The 18301-nt window shown below is 41.1% G+C and overlaps 1 protein-coding gene across 2 annotated transcripts in view; it reads right to left on the reverse strand.

The window, feature by feature from the left end:
* Positions 1-867: 867 nt before the first annotated feature.
* LOC126545055 (kinesin-like protein KIF16B) overlaps positions 868-18301 on the reverse strand; it is a 68476-nt gene continuing 51042 nt past the window's right edge. For both annotated transcript variants that reach the window (XM_050192688.3, XM_050192687.3), the window contains 8 exons: positions 16304-16440; positions 14729-14906; positions 14275-14417; positions 13724-13801; positions 11695-11746; positions 10614-10742; positions 10003-10095; positions 868-7735 (listed from right to left, as the gene is read on the reverse strand). In XM_050192688.3, coding sequence (XP_050048645.1) covers positions 7499-7735; positions 10003-10095; positions 10614-10742; positions 11695-11746; positions 13724-13801; positions 14275-14417; positions 14729-14906; positions 16304-16440 — 1047 coding nt within the window. In that variant the 3' untranslated portion in view covers positions 868-7498. The remainder of the gene's footprint in view (positions 7736-10002; positions 10096-10613; positions 10743-11694; positions 11747-13723; positions 13802-14274; positions 14418-14728; positions 14907-16303; positions 16441-18301) is intronic.

An 18301-nucleotide genomic window follows, 5' to 3' on the forward strand; every position in this document is an offset into this window, starting at 1 on the left:
GACGTAAACTTCTCCATGCATGCTTTTATGTGCTTATTTCATGTGACATGACATGACAAGAACTTTATTTCGAGTTCTTAGGAATTGAGATCTAGGGGAGCCTTCGGCTCCCCAAGATAAAATTGGTGGCTCTGCCCCGATGCGATCGGGATGCGAATAGGACAATACCATCAGGCTTTCAACAACAGCGGTGGGAAGTGAATTATAGTTAGTGAGTGAGGCAAATTTTTGTTGTTGTATTTACTCTTTCAATCTATTTTTCAGAAATAGCTGCAGAAAAATCAGTTTCCCAATTGCTTCTGCATGGTTGAAGAAATACAGTAGGACCAACCTCATTGCTCTGTCTAACCTAGCATGATAAGGTTGGTTTTGAGCCTCATAGAAGCCACTGATGGCCTGTTTAGTAAAACCTGAAAAACTAACGATTTTGGTAATTTTTTCAGAACATGGATAAATTTAGAAGCACATGAGATAATCAAAAATGAACTTTATATTTGAAGCAAGCACTTAAAGTTGCACATGCTGAGTTTTGAGCACCTTAAGTTGAATAACTAAGATATTAAAAAAAATTTAGTCAGATTGTTCTGTTATTCATCTCTGCACATATGCTACTGTTTTTTTTTTCTGTTACTTTGATAGTCTTCCGCTTTTGCGAATTTCAGGGCTTAAACAATGTTGCATTTACTGATGTATTCATTTGATATTGCTGAATATTTTTTCATTGTGATGACCTGTATTTTAACCCCCCTATGATAATGCCGTGCAGGCAATGTAGGTATTCTGAATAAATGTATAAATAAATAAATAACACTCCCTCTAGATCTGAATTTTTAACACCAGAAGTTTAAGTGAAGCAGACACGCATCATAACAGTGAAGGAACATTTATTGGCCATCCTGTAAAGGAACAGCCAACAGAAATGCATTTGTGATAGGGAAATTGGCTCAGATCATAAAAGAACTCCACCACACACAATTTCCATGTAGCCTTGACGGTAAAAAAAACCTGGTGTGTGTATTCAGCAGAGTGCAAGCCTGGTGTGTACATACTATCGTTATTGAAATGCTGGAATAATGGACGCAGATGGGAACAGCTACGATGATTGTGGCCTCCCGTGATACTTCGTTCAACATGTTAGAGAAGTTTGCGCATAGCACAGATCTTGCCGATAAGATCGTGAGCCAAGCATACCTTATGAAGTTTACACTGATTCCAAGACCTTTCCCATTGTCAAACTGGGAGAGAAGCTTTGCACACCTTGCTTGGGAACAGCTATAAAATTTCCTACAAATTTTACTAAGGGGAGCTCTGGTACTGTGATCCTCAGTTGCCATGGGAATTTATCTAATCATCATGCATACTTTTCTATAGGCATTAAAGAAGGCAATATGCATAACCACCACGAATTGTTGCATTCATAACGCAACGTCTTATTGAAAATGATCTATTTCCTAAGTCACAAAGCTGTTTGAAGCCAGAAGGACGAAGTTTAGTAAAATCCACATACTAAACATTTTTATGCTGGCTGAACCACCATGCTTCCAGCTCTCGTAGACACTAGCTCCAGATTTATTTCTAGTAATTGTTGCAGTAAACTCTATAGAAACAGCATCACAAAATGCCACAATTAAATGCCATTTATATCTGTGCCACTGGTTTTATGGCGATACGTTAACAAGCACGTCAGGCCAAAGCTCAGTTGACACAAGGCAAGCTATGTGAACGCCATTGCTAGTGAGAAGGCAAACAACTTGCATTTTTCCCTTGTGCAGGAGAACACGTTGATGGCTATGTGCATATTGTACAATGACATATCTCACCATTTCCGATGTGCTTGGAACCTGCCTTAGTTTTAATCTCCTTTATCTGTATTGTGAGCAGCTTGCATTGCCCTAAATACACTCGAATGAACTTGCCAACACATACTGCAAGTAAAATACCTATTAATGCATGTGACTAACAATCTCTAAAGCCAGTGGCAATGCCACACTGTACATCTGCAACTTTCAGAAGAGCACGAAATTCTAAAAATATTGTAATTTTATAATCCCACATCTTGAGACACTTCATTCAAGCATCACTAAAATTGCTCTTCTCATAAACATCTTTAGGATCGCCTAAGATGCGGTAATAAGGCACATTCCTTTGATCAGACAAAACTGGCAGGCATGCTGTGTATATAACATTGGCGCCATGAACAACACCTGAACTGTATAAGCTTTGTGTGCATATAAATGTCAAGTACAATGCCAGGACTTGTGAGGACTTGGATACCCCATGAGAATGGTACTATTTGGACAAGCCACAGGAAATCAGGTAGTACATACATCAAATGACTCTACAGCAAATGCTATACCATTATTGCACGATGTAGTGGTGAAATTTTGGTGTCTTATCCGCAGGTATACCTCATTCATTACTCTATTTGAAACAGAAAAAATTTTTTTCTTCATCCATAAGAACATTTTCTGCAAGTAATGGGCCACGTTTTTGTTTACATGAGAAAGCAATGTTGTACTATCATTATCTGCACCAAGCCCGCTTTTGCAAAGTAAGCACAGTAGGTAATGCAATACAATTTAGTTCAATTGAGCTTCCTTTAATTCATTATAGTTTAATCTAAGCCAAACAACTTAGTCTGTAGCTACAGGGATCCTACAGCCAAAAATTTTTATAACGGCTAAAAAAAACCAAGTCAAAGCCAATGTCATCAAAGGCCAGCTGCAACAAAATTTCACTTTGGCTACATTGGTTACAAGCGAGTGGTACATTCTACTGAAGCAATTTTGGCAAAGCTGCAGTACTGGCAATTGCCCAATTTTCTTATTAGCAACTTGTAAATAGCACCCAAGCAGACCTCGCATGCGCCTGGTGGTTAGCAGGTACGACACAGATCACAGAACATGGCCTCAGAGATTTTCAAAATGCTGCTGGCGTCACCCATTCTTGGTGGACATGCCAAGGATCCACTCTGGTTCTCAACAAAGCGATATTGTGTCACTTCTGGTGAGTGGTAATGGCTAATGGTGGCATTGTTTCTTTATTTTTGAGGATATCAAGAACGCCATATTTTTGCTAGCCTTCTGCGATGCATCCACTCGTATTTCAAACATAAAATTTTGCACACTGCCTGAAACAAGGATTTTTATGAGGTCCCAATTTTTTTGGAGTTAGCCTTCAAACTTATGCCAAAAAAGTTTCAAGAAATCAATACACAACAGCCATCGTGTGCATGACCAATGACAGAACTAAACACTTCAAACCTCAAAGGAGCTTCTGTAACTTTGTATGGCAAAACGGTAATGTACAAATGGTTGTGTCTTGATGTGCAGACAAAATAGGCTCCATTTAAAAAAAAACGCATTCGTAACACACACATACACACACAAAAAAAAGTAAAAGGCGCTTCCATATATTGCAGTGACAAAAGCTTATCAAGGAAGCTCAAAAATTTCTAGTTAAAGTTAGCCACAGAAAGTTTCCGAAAGGAAGGCAATTGAAAACAAGCCTCTTGCGAAATCAGCAACGTAATATCTTCAGTGTCAAGGTAGGTTAGATGCGAAGTGCCATGAAGCAATAACTGTGCCGATTCACTTCTGACAAATGCCAAAACCTCAACAATGTCCAACGACCCAACAAAAAACAAAAAATTCTTGAAATACTGACATTCACGGGCACTGATGCTGTGCCAAGGGCACACAATGAGTAGCCACTTGGTTAAAACATGTTGGTGGGCTAGCTGGTTTGAATCCATGATGGAATGTGTAAGCACAACTGAATGAGGATGTAGAAAGAAATATACACACACTGAGACAGCGCTATCTCTATGTGTGTTTCCTTCTACATCGACGTTCAGTCGTGCTTACACATTTAATCATGAGTAGCCACAGTTTATTGCTGCAGAAACGGAAGCCATTTGGACCAGTTGTAGCATTTCCTACAGCCCAGCCAAATGTGGAAACATGAGAACTGAGCTTTGCACCTGTTCAGCTCAGAACGCCAAGGTGTGAAATTTGTCAGGTACAACATCTCAACATATCTGCACAGCAAGCAATGCAAGTGTGCTGTAACATATTAAGCTCTAAACAGTCTAATACACAAAACTACCAACACTAGAAACATGTATGTGTGAAAACATTAGCAAACAATGTGCATCAATCAAACACTTTTGAGTGATTATAAACAAAAACAAGCCATAGGTTTCATTACAGCTCTAAGTACAAATTTAACAAAGTTACATATTCCCCCTCAAAGTCAATTTTACATTTTACAAGGGCCGAATGTTCACAAATAGTGGCAACTGGTCAAATATGGTTACTTATTAAACGGTCAAACATCAGCCGTGGAGTCCCACAAGATAAGCAATAGATTGCTAGCTGCTGAAGCCAGGTGTGGACATATCTTCGGCAATAAAGACCTTGCGTAGTTGTTAAATGAAGGCTTTCCCTATTTTCACATGTGCGCACTCACAAGAACAACAACAAAAGAAGGGTGTCTTCTCAATATAAATACAAACAAAACGCACGCTGCACACACACATCGTAGACGAATTCACACAGACGTAGCACAAAGAAAAGGCATCACCAATAACACTTCGAACAAAACACATTGTTCACGAAATGCTGGAATGAGCAGATTTTTGTGCGCTTGCCTCTCAAAAGGAGGCTGATCACTGTTCAGTGTCGTTTTTCACCCATCAGTGTGGGAATGGCGCCACTCTTAGTGTTGACAAAGCACAGTTCAATGACCAAGTAAATGACCGAGAAAATGTCCACAAGAATGTTCTAGAAGAATGTTTTGCAACAACGGCCCTAAATTGCGGCATGCAAGCAAGCGTCCCATACTAATGAAAAGCCTCAGCAGGCATGTCTGTGGCATGCAGCAAATGGCAGCAAATGCATGATAAAATTCACACCAACCACAACATAAACATGTTAGTGTGCCAGTCACCCTGAAGCAACCAAACGTTACAATGCACCCAAAGTGCTGTGACAGGACTGGTGTCAGATAAGCTGCATGGAGACTTTTCTTTAATTACCTTAAACAGAGGGAGAGATAAAGCAAGCCTCCTCACTGCATTAGATTTTAGACTGGTTTTCTGCAAAGTGTGCACTAAAGTTTTGACTATACATTGCAAACTTCAGTGCCATTTCCACTGCCTACCTTCAGCACCTGAAGGTAAGCAGTGGAACGGCCCTAAATTGTAGCATGCAAGCAGGCATCCCATACTCCTGAAAAGCATCAGCAGGCATGTTTGTGGCACGCGGCAAATTATCAACTATGTATCTCAGTGTGGTCTCATAAAAGTGTGAGCTCACCACTCGGCGACGATACAAATCTTACAAAAGCTATGAAGTAGCTGATGAAATGTATTCAATAAAACAAGAATGACTAAAGCTGGCCTGGCATAACCACCTTGCACTCAGATACAATAGAGTATGCTATTCTATACTACAATTGTAAAAACAAATATGTGCAAAAGAATTTCAGTTGGTTTGAGCTAATGCAAATTGCCTCATGCTCCCTATTTTTAACATCCACTTTGAAGAACTTGCAGAATTTGTATAGATGAAAGTATGAGATGAATATCTTGATGGTGCTGAATCGTTTCTCCTATGTAAGATGAGCAGGTGCTTGTATGCCAGTAATATGGGGAAGTGAGAAAAACCTAAACATTATCATAACCACTGCCAAGCTCTATACAATGTACGAGATCAGGACTGCCCAGGAAATGTGTTGGGAGCTGCCATATGACAGCAGCGAACGTGTACTGCACTCCTCGGTGATTATGAGCTTTCAACCTTCGTTTCCTGCTACTAGTGAACCTAGGACTTAAATAAAACTCTCATGCTATAGTGTATATAACTACTTAAAGGAATTCTTGTGCGCACCAGATGTATTTGTGCTGACGTGTTCCCACAATACAAGTGGAGTTGGAGTAAAGAAGAAAAGTTGATGATGCATTCAAAAGCATGGACAAATGCAAAAGACAAGGAATAACCTAGTATACGAAAAATCTCTACGGAAGCGGAGAAACAAAAACTAAATAGAAAACTGTACAAGAGCGTTGCAACAAGCCCGACTCATTCATAATAAAACAAAAAAAAGCACGCCTCACATTATGCTTTCATGCAAAACAGTATATGCTCTCCAAAAGTTAAAAATACCTATACAAATAGGACAACGCAGGCATCCCCATCGAAGCTAGAAGGAAGAACAGACAGACTTCCAGCATGCTCCAATATGGTTTAAAAACACCTAGAATAGTTGCAGGTATGAGTCAGACTCGATAGTTGGGGGCATCATAAATAAGCTTGGATTCATGCTGCTACTATCTCATGGCCAAAGCTAAATAACACTTTGAAACAAAAAGTTTGCAAGGACTTGTTTGTACTCGTGTAAACAGGAGAACCCTTACATGGTGTACGACGACTTGCTGTAGGTTAGTTGCCAGATCCTGCACTCTGAACTTCACTCCTTAATGCCACCTACAGTCTTCTCTAACGAGACGGATGTGCAAGTAAAAACTGCCTCGTACATTTTTGTGGCATGCACAAATGCATTTTTGGGGCAGTTAATACCAGCCTCTTCATGCAAAGCGGCACCAATATACCAGTAATGCTACAGTAACAGGCACTACCATTTGAAAGCAAACACAGCAGACGTACTGTTCTCCAGGGCTACCACAAGCAAAAGCACCATGACCAATGCTTCACAAAAGCCGATGCAACAAAGCTGCTGATAAAAGAGGGTGCGCTAGATTATACTTTGTCAAGTGAGTATATGAAACAAAAGCTTGGCTGTTGGAAACACAGCCGGTACTCGGACACCAGGAAGGCCTCCTGACATTACCTCTTGCTGCACTTGCATAGGTTTGCCTCAAAGCAGACAGCATTCAGGAACAGTCGCGAATTTACAGAGTTGGGTGTAAACACACCCCCGCTCATCGCACACTGGTTTCTCGACACAGCAGAAAGGTGACCAACCAACACACCCGGTCAAATGGCACAGGCATGTTGTGAGTATAACCATCTATTTCATGGTTAGCCTTAGCTACGCTGAAAGCTTGCTGTTTGGTCTGTTGATGTGGCACCTTTTAACAAATGACTCCAGTGTGCAAACTTACGACATAACTTTTGCCTCGACAAAAGAATACTTGTAACCGGCAAACTCAATGCCACACCACTGTCTGGCGTGGAGGCCAGCTTTTCATGCAAGCACAGTAGTCCAACAACTTGGGAACGATCTATGCAATATCACAATGATGAACCACGAGCGTGTGTGCTTTGCTTGAAAAAATTATGCCAGCAGTGGTTAAACACTGTCCTATTTGCACATCCTTACCTCTCAAGCTCCTTTGCCCACAAACCTCATGAGAGGGCTCGTGACCCCGAATTCAAAATCGCGTTGCAAGGCATAGTGCAATTGATACCGCTGCATGAAACATGCGGCGCACTGCGTGAAAAGTGTCTCCGAAGCTATGCAAACATCATGGCCTTCAGCCGGTGCTGTGCTTGCTCGTCTCGAAACATCCTTTCCGGAAGAATGGTGCAAACTCCCACATGTGCTGTTTGCAGAGGCCCTGCACTGTTCGGTGCAGGGGACAGGACAGGTCACGACGGCACTTGTTGATGAGCTCAATCAGGTAAACCTCCAGCAGCTTGCGCCGTTCTTCCACCAGTCGCTGTGACTTGTTCCCAAAGAGCAGCTTTGGGGGGAAGTATGGCAGCATCACCTGCCACCGAATTAGAACAAAGAGACAATTTAAAACCTAAAACATCAAGGGGAATTGCACTGGATTACTTGGAGGAGGCCACAGCAAAGAAACATCTTGTTTTCCACTAGTTGATATGAAATCACAATTACATTATAAGGTTTAACATCCCAAACCAACCCATGGACTATGAGGGCTCTGGTTTAATTTCAACCACCTGGGACTCTTTAATGGGCATTTAAATTTAAATACATTATGTTCTGGATTATAGTTCACCGGCTATACAAGTTTGAAAGTTGAAATTTCTCGAGGTGTGGACTATACATGATTCTATTTCTTAATATTGGAGGCCCATTTGAACATAACAAAGCCAGACTGCCCCCGTGAACGTTTCCCATGCTAAATCACATAGCAAAGTTAGCTCCGCCATGGTCGTCGCTGCACACAAGCAATATTTCCAGCTCAATGAGGCAGCTTGGGATATTGTTAAGAGTATGATGAAATGCCACAACATATGAAACACCATGAAAATATGCAAGTAAATATTCAATATGCTTCCCGGAGTTGTTCAAGCTCAGTGTAGTAGACCGTGCACAAGGATCTAACCATTCCGAAGGCGATAAAGACATTAGGAGCCGCTTGTTGAATCCAACATGCTTGACTTGTTTTGTTCTGGTAGACACGATGAGAGTGATTTTGACCTCTTTTAGTACCGAGTCCGCTATACAGTCCAATAAAGGATTCAGGCTTTTACCGGTGGACAACGACATGTTTACTTACCTACCTTTTACTGCTTGCAGACAAGCTAAAACGCCTAAGTTCTCCCAAAGTTCGACCCTGTGGACTATACAGCAGGCACAGACTATCTAAGAAAAACTTTTTATCTTAAGTGCAAATTGGCCCCTGCGGACTATACACCGAGTGCAGACCATAGTCCGGAAAATGTGCTACACGAGTGTTCTTGCACTCTGCCTTCGTTGGAATTCAGCCACCATGGCTAGGAATTGAACCCATGACTTCAAGCTCAGTAGCAGCATACAATAGCCGCTGGGACATCTGAGCTAGTCAGTATGATATGGATGTGAATTTTTCAGTGTTTGTTTTGTATCAACCTTTCCTAGGTGGATTTTCAATGGCAAGGTTTAGAATGCATAACCTGAACACGCAATAAGACACCGTTTGAGTGTGAAGGCGTCTGCTGCGATTTGGAGCAGAGCATCTCTGCCTTCCTCTGGCAGATTTGTATTGGTGAAATTGAAGTGCAATGCAAGCACTCAATCGGACTGTGCTCTGATGTCACAAATCTAATGAATACAGGTAGTTCCTTCAGGGTAACCAGTGGCATTCAGCATAAGCAAGAGGAATGGCAGTGATGCCTCCATGGAGCTGAATATGAACAATATAAGACATGTTCCATTGGCTGTGCTCCTTGTTAATGAGGTGCCACTTTTTCGTGGATCAGTAGCTTCAACCTCATCTTAGCATTTACACATTCCTACCCTGGCTTCTTGGCCTTGAGGTAATAACCTTGCTAGCTCAGGTCAACTGCTATGCGCATCTTCTTGAATCTTGATCATACTGCCCCACAATGCCATGTCGAACCAATCAGCATACCAAGAGGTATTCAGCAACGAACTGAGGTTATCAGACTTTGGTACTAAACGGTGCAACCGCAGGAGAGGGAGAGAGAAAAAAATTTTGTGAAATGTCTTTGCTGGGGTCAACCACAGGAGGAGTACAGAGATGAGAGGCTCATAATGACGACTTCCAATGACGATTTATTTGGAAAAACAGCCCACTTCTAAATGCCAGTTGTATGTCAATATCCAAAGCTTGCACAAGAATGCAGCCTTTTTGTTTCATGAGTGCCAAGTCAGTAATTGGCTAACACTTTAAGCAATGTATTATTTATGAGATTGGAATCTAGCAATTTCCACTGAATTTGGTTTTTGAATAGTACACTGGCAGTAAATTTTACGAAGTTACAGGGCATGCAGTGGCACTGAATGAAAGGTTAAATGAATAAGTGCAGATTTCTTGCGTGGCTAATTACAAGGGGCCTCGAAAAAAATACAAAAGTTACATTCCCACAAAATTCCAGCCACTTATATAGTATTTATCAATGATGGGTGGCTTGCTTAACATACTAGTACTAAGCACAAGTGTGAAAGACAACTGAGCAGGTGCTCCCCTCGTACTACACTAATCAGTGCACATTGTCAAAAACCAATGGCACTGAAGTTGCTGTGAAGAGAAGAACCACGGCCTTCTTTCTCATGAGGTCTCACCTTCTGTCCATACTTTAACTTCATGTAGTCATGGAGCTCTCGAAACCGCTTGTATCGCCGATACAAGGTCCAGCTGTCATCCATGACTACCACCTGGAAAAGAAACACAAGCACACAGTTACAGAAAAAAAAGTCAGACGATAAAGTTTTATGTCTCTCAGCTTTTACGTCTAAGATTCTATAGCAAGGAAAGGGGGGTAGGGGGGGGATTGCCCCAGATTAGTTTTGACCCCCAGGTCTCTTTAAACAATCACCAAAAACTTGACATACGAAGATTTCTGCACTTCAGCCTGTCATAATGCAGCCCCTGAGAGTTAGACAAAAGGCTCTTGCTGAAATTAATTTCCATCTCCTTAACGTTTAAGATGCTGTATAAAGCCATGAGAACATGAAAAGACTGAATAGGAAACGTGACAGAATCTTCCCTGAAACATTTAACAGCAATGCAAAGACTGATAAAAGTTAAAGTGAGGGTGCTTGACCAAGGACAGACAGGGTAAAATGAATGTGTGCCAGCAGGCATGTGTATGCATCTGAAACAAGCACCACACTAATGTACCAGCTGCTTCAAGTGGGAAGAGCCGAAGTTATTTTTGAAGAGCAATTTTTACCTTGACTTCGTATTCAATGTGAGCATTGGATCCACTTCCTCGCAACGTGTAGGATGGAATGGATATCCTGATGGGGCACTCCTCTGTGCCTCGCTCGAATGACAGGTAGGGGTGCGTTGGGAGAATGGGCTGCAAGGAGGCCGACAAGGTTGCCAGATGCTATAAGCCTAAACTTGTTTCAGCCTAATAGACTCTTAAGGGCAATTTCATAACACCACTGTTGCAACCTCTGGCTTACTTTGATATTTAGCATAATTTTTACAGGGATTAGTGCTAAATGAAGGGGGCAAGTGAGCCATACAAGCGTACACAGAGTGCACTCAGTGCACAAGTAGTCAGCACTTGTGTGTTACCTTTATCTTGTGTCCTTGTTTGGTGCAAGAAAGCTGCAGTATCATAATGATCAATGTACAATTCTGATTTGTCCTGTAGCACTGTTTCCTGTACACAGGATACTCAACCAACTCACTCAAATTGACTTTAGTGTTGATATCAAGGAACTGTGCTGTGAAGAGACATGAGCAAAGACCGTACGCAACTGCGGCAAAAATGTATCACTTTGTGCATTTCCCTCTGCCTGATAATTTTTTGTTCAATTACTAGAATTACTTACAGAATTCATGCTACGCCAGATCGCATGTTGCAATCTAACAGGCAACTAGCCCGGGGCACTTTTCTAATGTGCATGTTCAAACACTTTGTCCATTCAGCATCTACATAATTTGCAAAAGTACAAAAAGGTTGAACAACATCTGTGCTTCGAGAAATATCTACCCTTGTGACTTTTCGCTGACCCCATGGCAACTATACAGATACTTCTCATAAGAAAACAGGAAATATTTCTATCCATGCATTGATAATCAACAACAACAGTTCCACGTTACCTCTAACAAAGAGTGCACAAGACATGGCCCAAACTTTTGAAGCCACATGGAAAAGAGTGCAAAGAACTTGCATTGGAAGTGATTGTTGAACAATTTGAAATTAAGGCAGAAAGTGCACTCAAATCGGGGATACCTGTTACCTGCTCCCTCAACAAAGAAAAAGCATGCATAAACACATACACACACACAAAACTCACCAAAGATCGAGATGTGATGTTTTGTCTTCTTCCAGGAAGAGTGGAAGAATTGCTGTTAGTGAAAAGCAAACACCAATTATCAATCAAGAAAAATTCGAATAAGCACATAAACCATTATTCTGTGTTTTGCGATATCAAATCACTTAAAATCCAATGTTATCCGCTACCGAGTCTAGTTGAAAAGTAATTATGCAGCAGGACTACAATGGTATTGCATTCATAAAACAGGTACAGTAGACTTCTGCTGATTTCAGCCCGGTTAATTCAGTTTTTTGGTTAATAGTCCTGACCGAAGGTCACAGCCAGTGCTCATGCATTTATTTAGGCACAAACTTGTTATTTCAATCCTAAAATTGGCCTTTGCCAGATAATTCCAACTTGACCACTCAGCACGCATGCACCTGACCTCTATGGTGACCCCAACAGTGGCAGCGTCTGTCTCGGTGGAGATTAGGGAACAGTGAATGCATTGAACACGTCATCTACAATCATATGCCCATGTTGAGCCTGCTCTAGGAGGACTTTCGAACAGTAACTGTAGCTCACAGTGTCCGATTGCTGCTTTCACCTGATTTTAATGTACACTACTTTTCCAAGAAAACTGGGCCAAAAGTCGCCTGCGTGGTGCAGTTGGACACAAAACCAACAAAACCACCGTTACAATGTTCACAAGCTTCACTGCATCACACGGATGTATTGCGGCGAAACTTGCGAACAAACAGCGCGGCAAAGCTGATTTTAGTAAAGCGGTCACCAGTGCGCAACAAATTAGACCCAAGCCCGTTTTTCTTACTAAAGAACGGATGCAGATTAGGTTTATACCCTGTTTGGGAGCTTTAATGTCATTTCTGTGTTAGTTTTCTGCTTTGGACAAAGAAAAAGTGTGTGAACATTTTATTCTGTGGCATGTTAGAATAGGGTAAATACTGCCAAATGAGTCAGCGGCATGTTTCAGTGCTTCTTTTGAGTCTTGTTTAATTCAACCTGCCAGATAATTCAATAAATTTCATCAGTCCAGTCAGGGTCAAATTAACAGAAGTAGACTGTATTGCCACCTCAAACCCCCTCTAAGCTCTCATTACAATAAGCTCACTCTCTGAGATCATTTACTGCACATTTGTATGGAGCCCCATCAACTTTTGTGGAAACAAGACATGCTTCAATCCTTCTATCCTATAATGGAAAGTCTGTTTAGTCTACCAAGTGGCTGCTAGTGTAAGGTTTCTTTCATGCAGTGACAAATTTTGCTTCTGACAAAAACCAATGAATATGTGCAACAGTTTAACCTCTGTAAGTAAGTAATAAAAAAAAGCTTTTGTTATATATGTAGACATTCATTATGAGTGTACACATTGATACTGAATAAACAAGGAGAGAGAGAGAGAGAGAGAGAGAGAGAGAGAGAGAGAGAGAGAGAGAGGTATTTATTAGGAGAGAAAAGATGGGACATTGGCCTGAATCAATGTTCTGACCTGTTACTCGGCAGGATAAACAAGAAGAAATCACAATTAAGTTTATGCTAAAGAAAAGAAAGTGTTACACCTAAGAATTTGCCAGTGGCTTGTCATGCTGATGCATGGAACACAAATGTGAATAATGCTCAATTAAAAATGCACTTCGCATAGCCATAAACATGCAACCATGTAGTTGGTGTCACCACACAGGATCAGAGCACTGGCTTGATGACCACGAACCAGCCAACCAAAGACACAAGCCAAAACAGGCACACAGTTCCGAATGTTTCATTTTAACTTGCTTTTGCTGAACATATGGCATTTTTCCATGAGAACACACTTCCAGCTACGAGTGACCAAAGATTTCTTTCGCTGCAACCAATACTGCTTCAGATCTAGCTTTTTTGGTTTTATTATAGCAGTCAAAACAGCAAGATATAGCATGACCAACAGAATTTTATATTCACTTTGTTACACCAGATAACTCCCTATACCCATGTTCGTTGTATCAGGTCTGACAGTACATGCATGGCAAAACAATGGCAACCTCTGAAAATGAAAGGACCAGGACATACCCATCACAGGGCAGTGGATGCAGGCCCGAGTTATGTCTCTTCAGGTCTTCTGCCTTTTCCTTAATGAGCTCCAGTAATCTGAAAGAGAGTGTGGTCTCCATAAGTGGCATGTAGTATGTTTTAGGAACTGTGCATTGCATTGTTTTTTGTATGCGACACAAAATAATTATTTGGGAGGCACAAAGCTAGTTTGACCAAGGATGTGTAATTATGTGTACTAAGTTGGCACTACAAATGAATATCTTCTGAAAAAAAAAGAAAAAAAAGAACAGCACCCAGCCGATGACTGGAATTTACTTTTTCAAGAGCTTCCACCTAGTGGAATCCCGCAGAAATGACTTGGCAACTAAAATTTATGTGTACCAGGTACCCAATATGTGCACACAGAATTTTTTTGTCACCAACTTCCATCATTAACTACGACAACTATGTCTTGCCATCAGCTGCTGATCTCACATGTTTGATGGCTGACTACATCTCTCTGCGACATCCATTCAAGTGCCCATAAATGAAGTGATAACAGCGATGATATCGGGATCCCATTCACTCACTCCTCCCGATGCTTGAATTCCATCTCCCTGAGCTGCTTCAGGCAGACATTGTCAGCTTCTCCCCGCTCAGAATCAAAGGCTTTCCGTCGTTCCTCAAGCTCCTTCTCAATGACCAAGTACTTTTCCTCGAGACCAGATAGATCCTGAAACAATAATAATAATAATAAAAAATATAGTTAACATCAACTCCAACTTTATTTGATTTGATTGCTCCCAAGTGCCAGTCCTGGTTGGCAATATTATTTTTTTCCCCGTGTGCCTCACGGCCATGATGTAGCTTTGGTACACAAAATTTGCATGTTATTATTATTACATGGTGGCTCACAATTAACATGAGAAGCACCTCATATTTGCGTCTCATCCTAGATGCACAATCTAAAATTCCTTTTCTTTTTGAAGCCACAGATGGTCAATGACAACAGCAGCAGGACCTCACGTGCCCAGCCTTACTCACCCAGCTACTGTGATGCAATTTGTTGGATATGGGAGAAGACGTCAGAGGTCCGAGGTTGTCGGAGCACGACAGAAGATAGCTTTCGTTGTGTGCAGGGGATGACAGCTGGCTGCCATTGCCAAGAGCGTCGATCAGCGGGTCGTTACCATTGCTGAACTTGGACAGCTCTTCTTCAACTCTGCAACAGTGCATTTCTCATCTACATACATGGCCAGTTAAATGGTTCACGAGGTACAAGCAGCCATGTGGATGAAAAAAACAGTAAGTTACAACAACAATGCTTTGGGCAACCCTTAGAGCTGCTGCTGTAATTTTGCGCATGTAACAGACACTGAGAGCTCAAGGGAAAAAAAAATTGACACAAACTTTGACACCTCTGATATGCTCAAGTCATTACTGTGCAAAGCAAACTAGGTATAATAGCTTATATAAACTAGGTATAATAGTTTTTCATTGCAATGCAGGTGAAATGCACATCCTCACTGCTACTCCGAGTGGCCATGTTTCGCTTACATGAGGTTTATACTTTAATTTTTGAAAAGATGTAAAAATTGTTCTGCTCTTTAACTGTATAATTATATGTGCAGATCTCTTTTTTTTTCTTTAGTGAGGGTTGTAAATGGCATGTGAACTATGCATAGCAATGTGAAGATACCCATTATTTTTCTTCTTTGTGTGTCTTGCATGTTGTCCTCTTTAGATTGAAAAGTAACATCACACAAATATATGTACAGGCCAAACTCGTGAGTGAGAATTCCTAGCCTCGAGTACAACCCTGTAATCATGACAGCTTTACAACTATTGTATGCAAGTTACTTATTTTATTTGTTACTATCAGTCTGATTGACAGAATTTAGGCAGGAGTGGGTATTACAGAGCAAAGTTGAGTTGTACACTTCCAAGAGAGGAAAAAGATATTCAAGGTTCAGCACCATCAGTAAATGTTGTGGAAATTCTAACAAGGTAGGCTCAGTGAAAAACCAGTATGAGATCAATAGGGTCACAAGGTTGAAAGTTCTAAAATTTATTGAAAGAAATAAGCACATCATCTTCCGGCATTGCAACTCAAAACATGAACAAAATTAAAAACCAATACAAGACAACGCCATTGTGTCACAACTCTTTCAATCTTTCCCCTGTGCTGATGGAGTTGCTTTAATATCGGTGTTACATGCGTTGTGGAAATATACAGGCAAAATTTACATTGCACGCCACACTGCACTCACAAGAATATCTTGAAATTTATGCAGCAGGCCAGCGCTGACCATAAAACAGCGACTATCATCATCAGCCTATTTTTATGTGCACTGCGGGATGAAGGCCTCTTCCCAGCATCTCCAATTACCCAATCGCGCCAGCTGGTTGCATCTTAAGTCTGCATATTCCCCAATTTCATCACACCACCTAACCCAGCCATCCCCGACTGCACTTCCCTTCCCTTGGCACCCATTCTCTATTTATCATTACATGGCTTACCTAATGCCACTTCTTCCTTTTTATCCCAACTAGAATATTGACAACACCTGTTTGCTCTTCAAGTCATTATGCGTAAGTGATGAAAGCTCAGTGACTGACCGCTGTCGCTTGTTCTTCAACGTGCTCAGTATGTCTTCTTCCTGCTGTGCCAGAAATGCCATCTTGTCATCCAGGCTGTTCAGCGATGTCTTGAGCTCTTTCTGTTCCGTGTCAGCATCCACTTTGCGATCTTGCACCTACATATTACCGAGTTGTTGACGTATTTGTGAAAACTTTCAATTCACTTTGTTGGAGGCTTATGGAGCATGGCCAATCATATAAAATAACTAAGAACAAGAATAAAAAGAATATGCATTTTACATCATAAAGTGTGAAAATGGAACCCAAGAACAGAGACACACAAGAACACACACACACTTCCAAACAGGTGTTTTTTAGAATCAGGTGTTTTTGAAGGTTAAACAGTGCAAGAAACAAAGACAGACAGAAGGAATGTACACACACCCCAGAGTGCTGCGGTGAGATCGCACAAGGACCTCGTTTTTTGTGCCCTCATGATTAGCCGGCGCTGTGCTTTCGTCAGAGGTCATCAACATGGCAAGGCAGGAGTTGCCAATTGAACAACGCCTACTCAGTGACGTAGGAGGCAAAGCAAACATTCAGAAAGCGATGCTTGCTTGATTTCGCCCCTGTGGTGTGTGTTTATTCTTATTGTCTTTCCTGCACTATTTTGCCCTTAAAAGTCACATTGAGCCAACCAGCCCAGCCATCGCATGCTTGCTTTTTAAGAAATCAAAAAGACACACTTTCAAGACAGAGAACAGCACTGGTGCTCACAAAAAACCAACACGTTTTGGAAGCAGTAAGGAAACAGTTCATGGTTTGCAAATGCAAAGCAAAAATGCCTCCAAGGGTTTAACCCCTTAACTACCCATGACGAGGTAACTTGTGAATGTTCCGCAATTTTTTCACATAAGTATATGTGCTGTTTATTGCAATTCTGACAAATAAATAATACATACTGGCTTTTGCTTTTTTCTTCAACAAGATCAGTAAAAATACAGCGAGCATTCCTGGTATCAAAATTTCTGGAAAAAATTAGCATAGAACATACAGGTCTAAAATTAATTCCACACTTTTAAGAATAGTTTGAAATTTGTCATGGCAGTTAAGGGTTTAAAAACTAAACTCAGCTGGCTTTTTCTTTAAGAGAGGTAAAGAACTTGTCATATAAGCCTTTCAAGCAACCTATTCTTGTTCTTTGTTAGGTTAAAAGATGTGTCACTAATACAATTTCGGCCCCACTGCCAGATGATATAAGCGCTGGCAATGTCTTGTCTGCATCATTTTCTTGCACTTTCTGAATTACTTAAAGGGGCCCTGCAACACTTTCTGAGCACGGTAAATAAATTATAATAGATGCGAGACAATGCTTCCGTGAACAACTGAGCCCGATATTACTAATTTTTACGCAGCAGGGAACGTAGAATGTTGCTGTAAAGATTGATCATGCTTTCCTAGAGCTTTGTCAAACCCCCGCCATTGAAACTGCACATGACAATGCCATGAAGTCCTCATGAAACTATTTGCTAGATGTGCAAAAACGTCTTGAGCAATACTAGCTCTACCAAGGCCACAAAAGTGTCTGCAATGGTAACAATGTTTGTGATATCCTACGTATTCAAAAATTGTGAAATACCACTGTGCTTGAAGTGTCGACATAAGAATTCAGTTGTGTTTTTGGTAGAGGTGTGCGAATATTTGAAATATCAGGTATTATATTTTTAATATTTACATTCGAGTCGAAAACTTTTGAATATTCAACTGGATATGAATATTTGAAACATATAGAATATACTGCTGGCTGTGCGGCAGCAAACATGGTTCTTAGCGTTTATTTCTGCCTAATCTAAGAAAGTGTGTCTGATCTTGTGCTGAATTTCGCAATAATTTCATGCTGCTGGCAAAATTTTGCTTGTAAAACACGCTTACCCCTAATGCCTAAGCTTTGCAGAAGAGCCAGCCTCTCAGCAACAAGGGGGCACGGGTTTGTGAACAGCGAGGGTGCACTCTTTTGCAGGTTCCACCCCGAATCCT

This window comes from Dermacentor andersoni, chromosome 10 (genome assembly GCF_023375885.2).
Source record: "Dermacentor andersoni chromosome 10, qqDerAnde1_hic_scaffold, whole genome shotgun sequence".
Lineage (NCBI taxonomy): Eukaryota > Metazoa > Arthropoda > Arachnida > Ixodida > Ixodidae > Dermacentor > Dermacentor andersoni.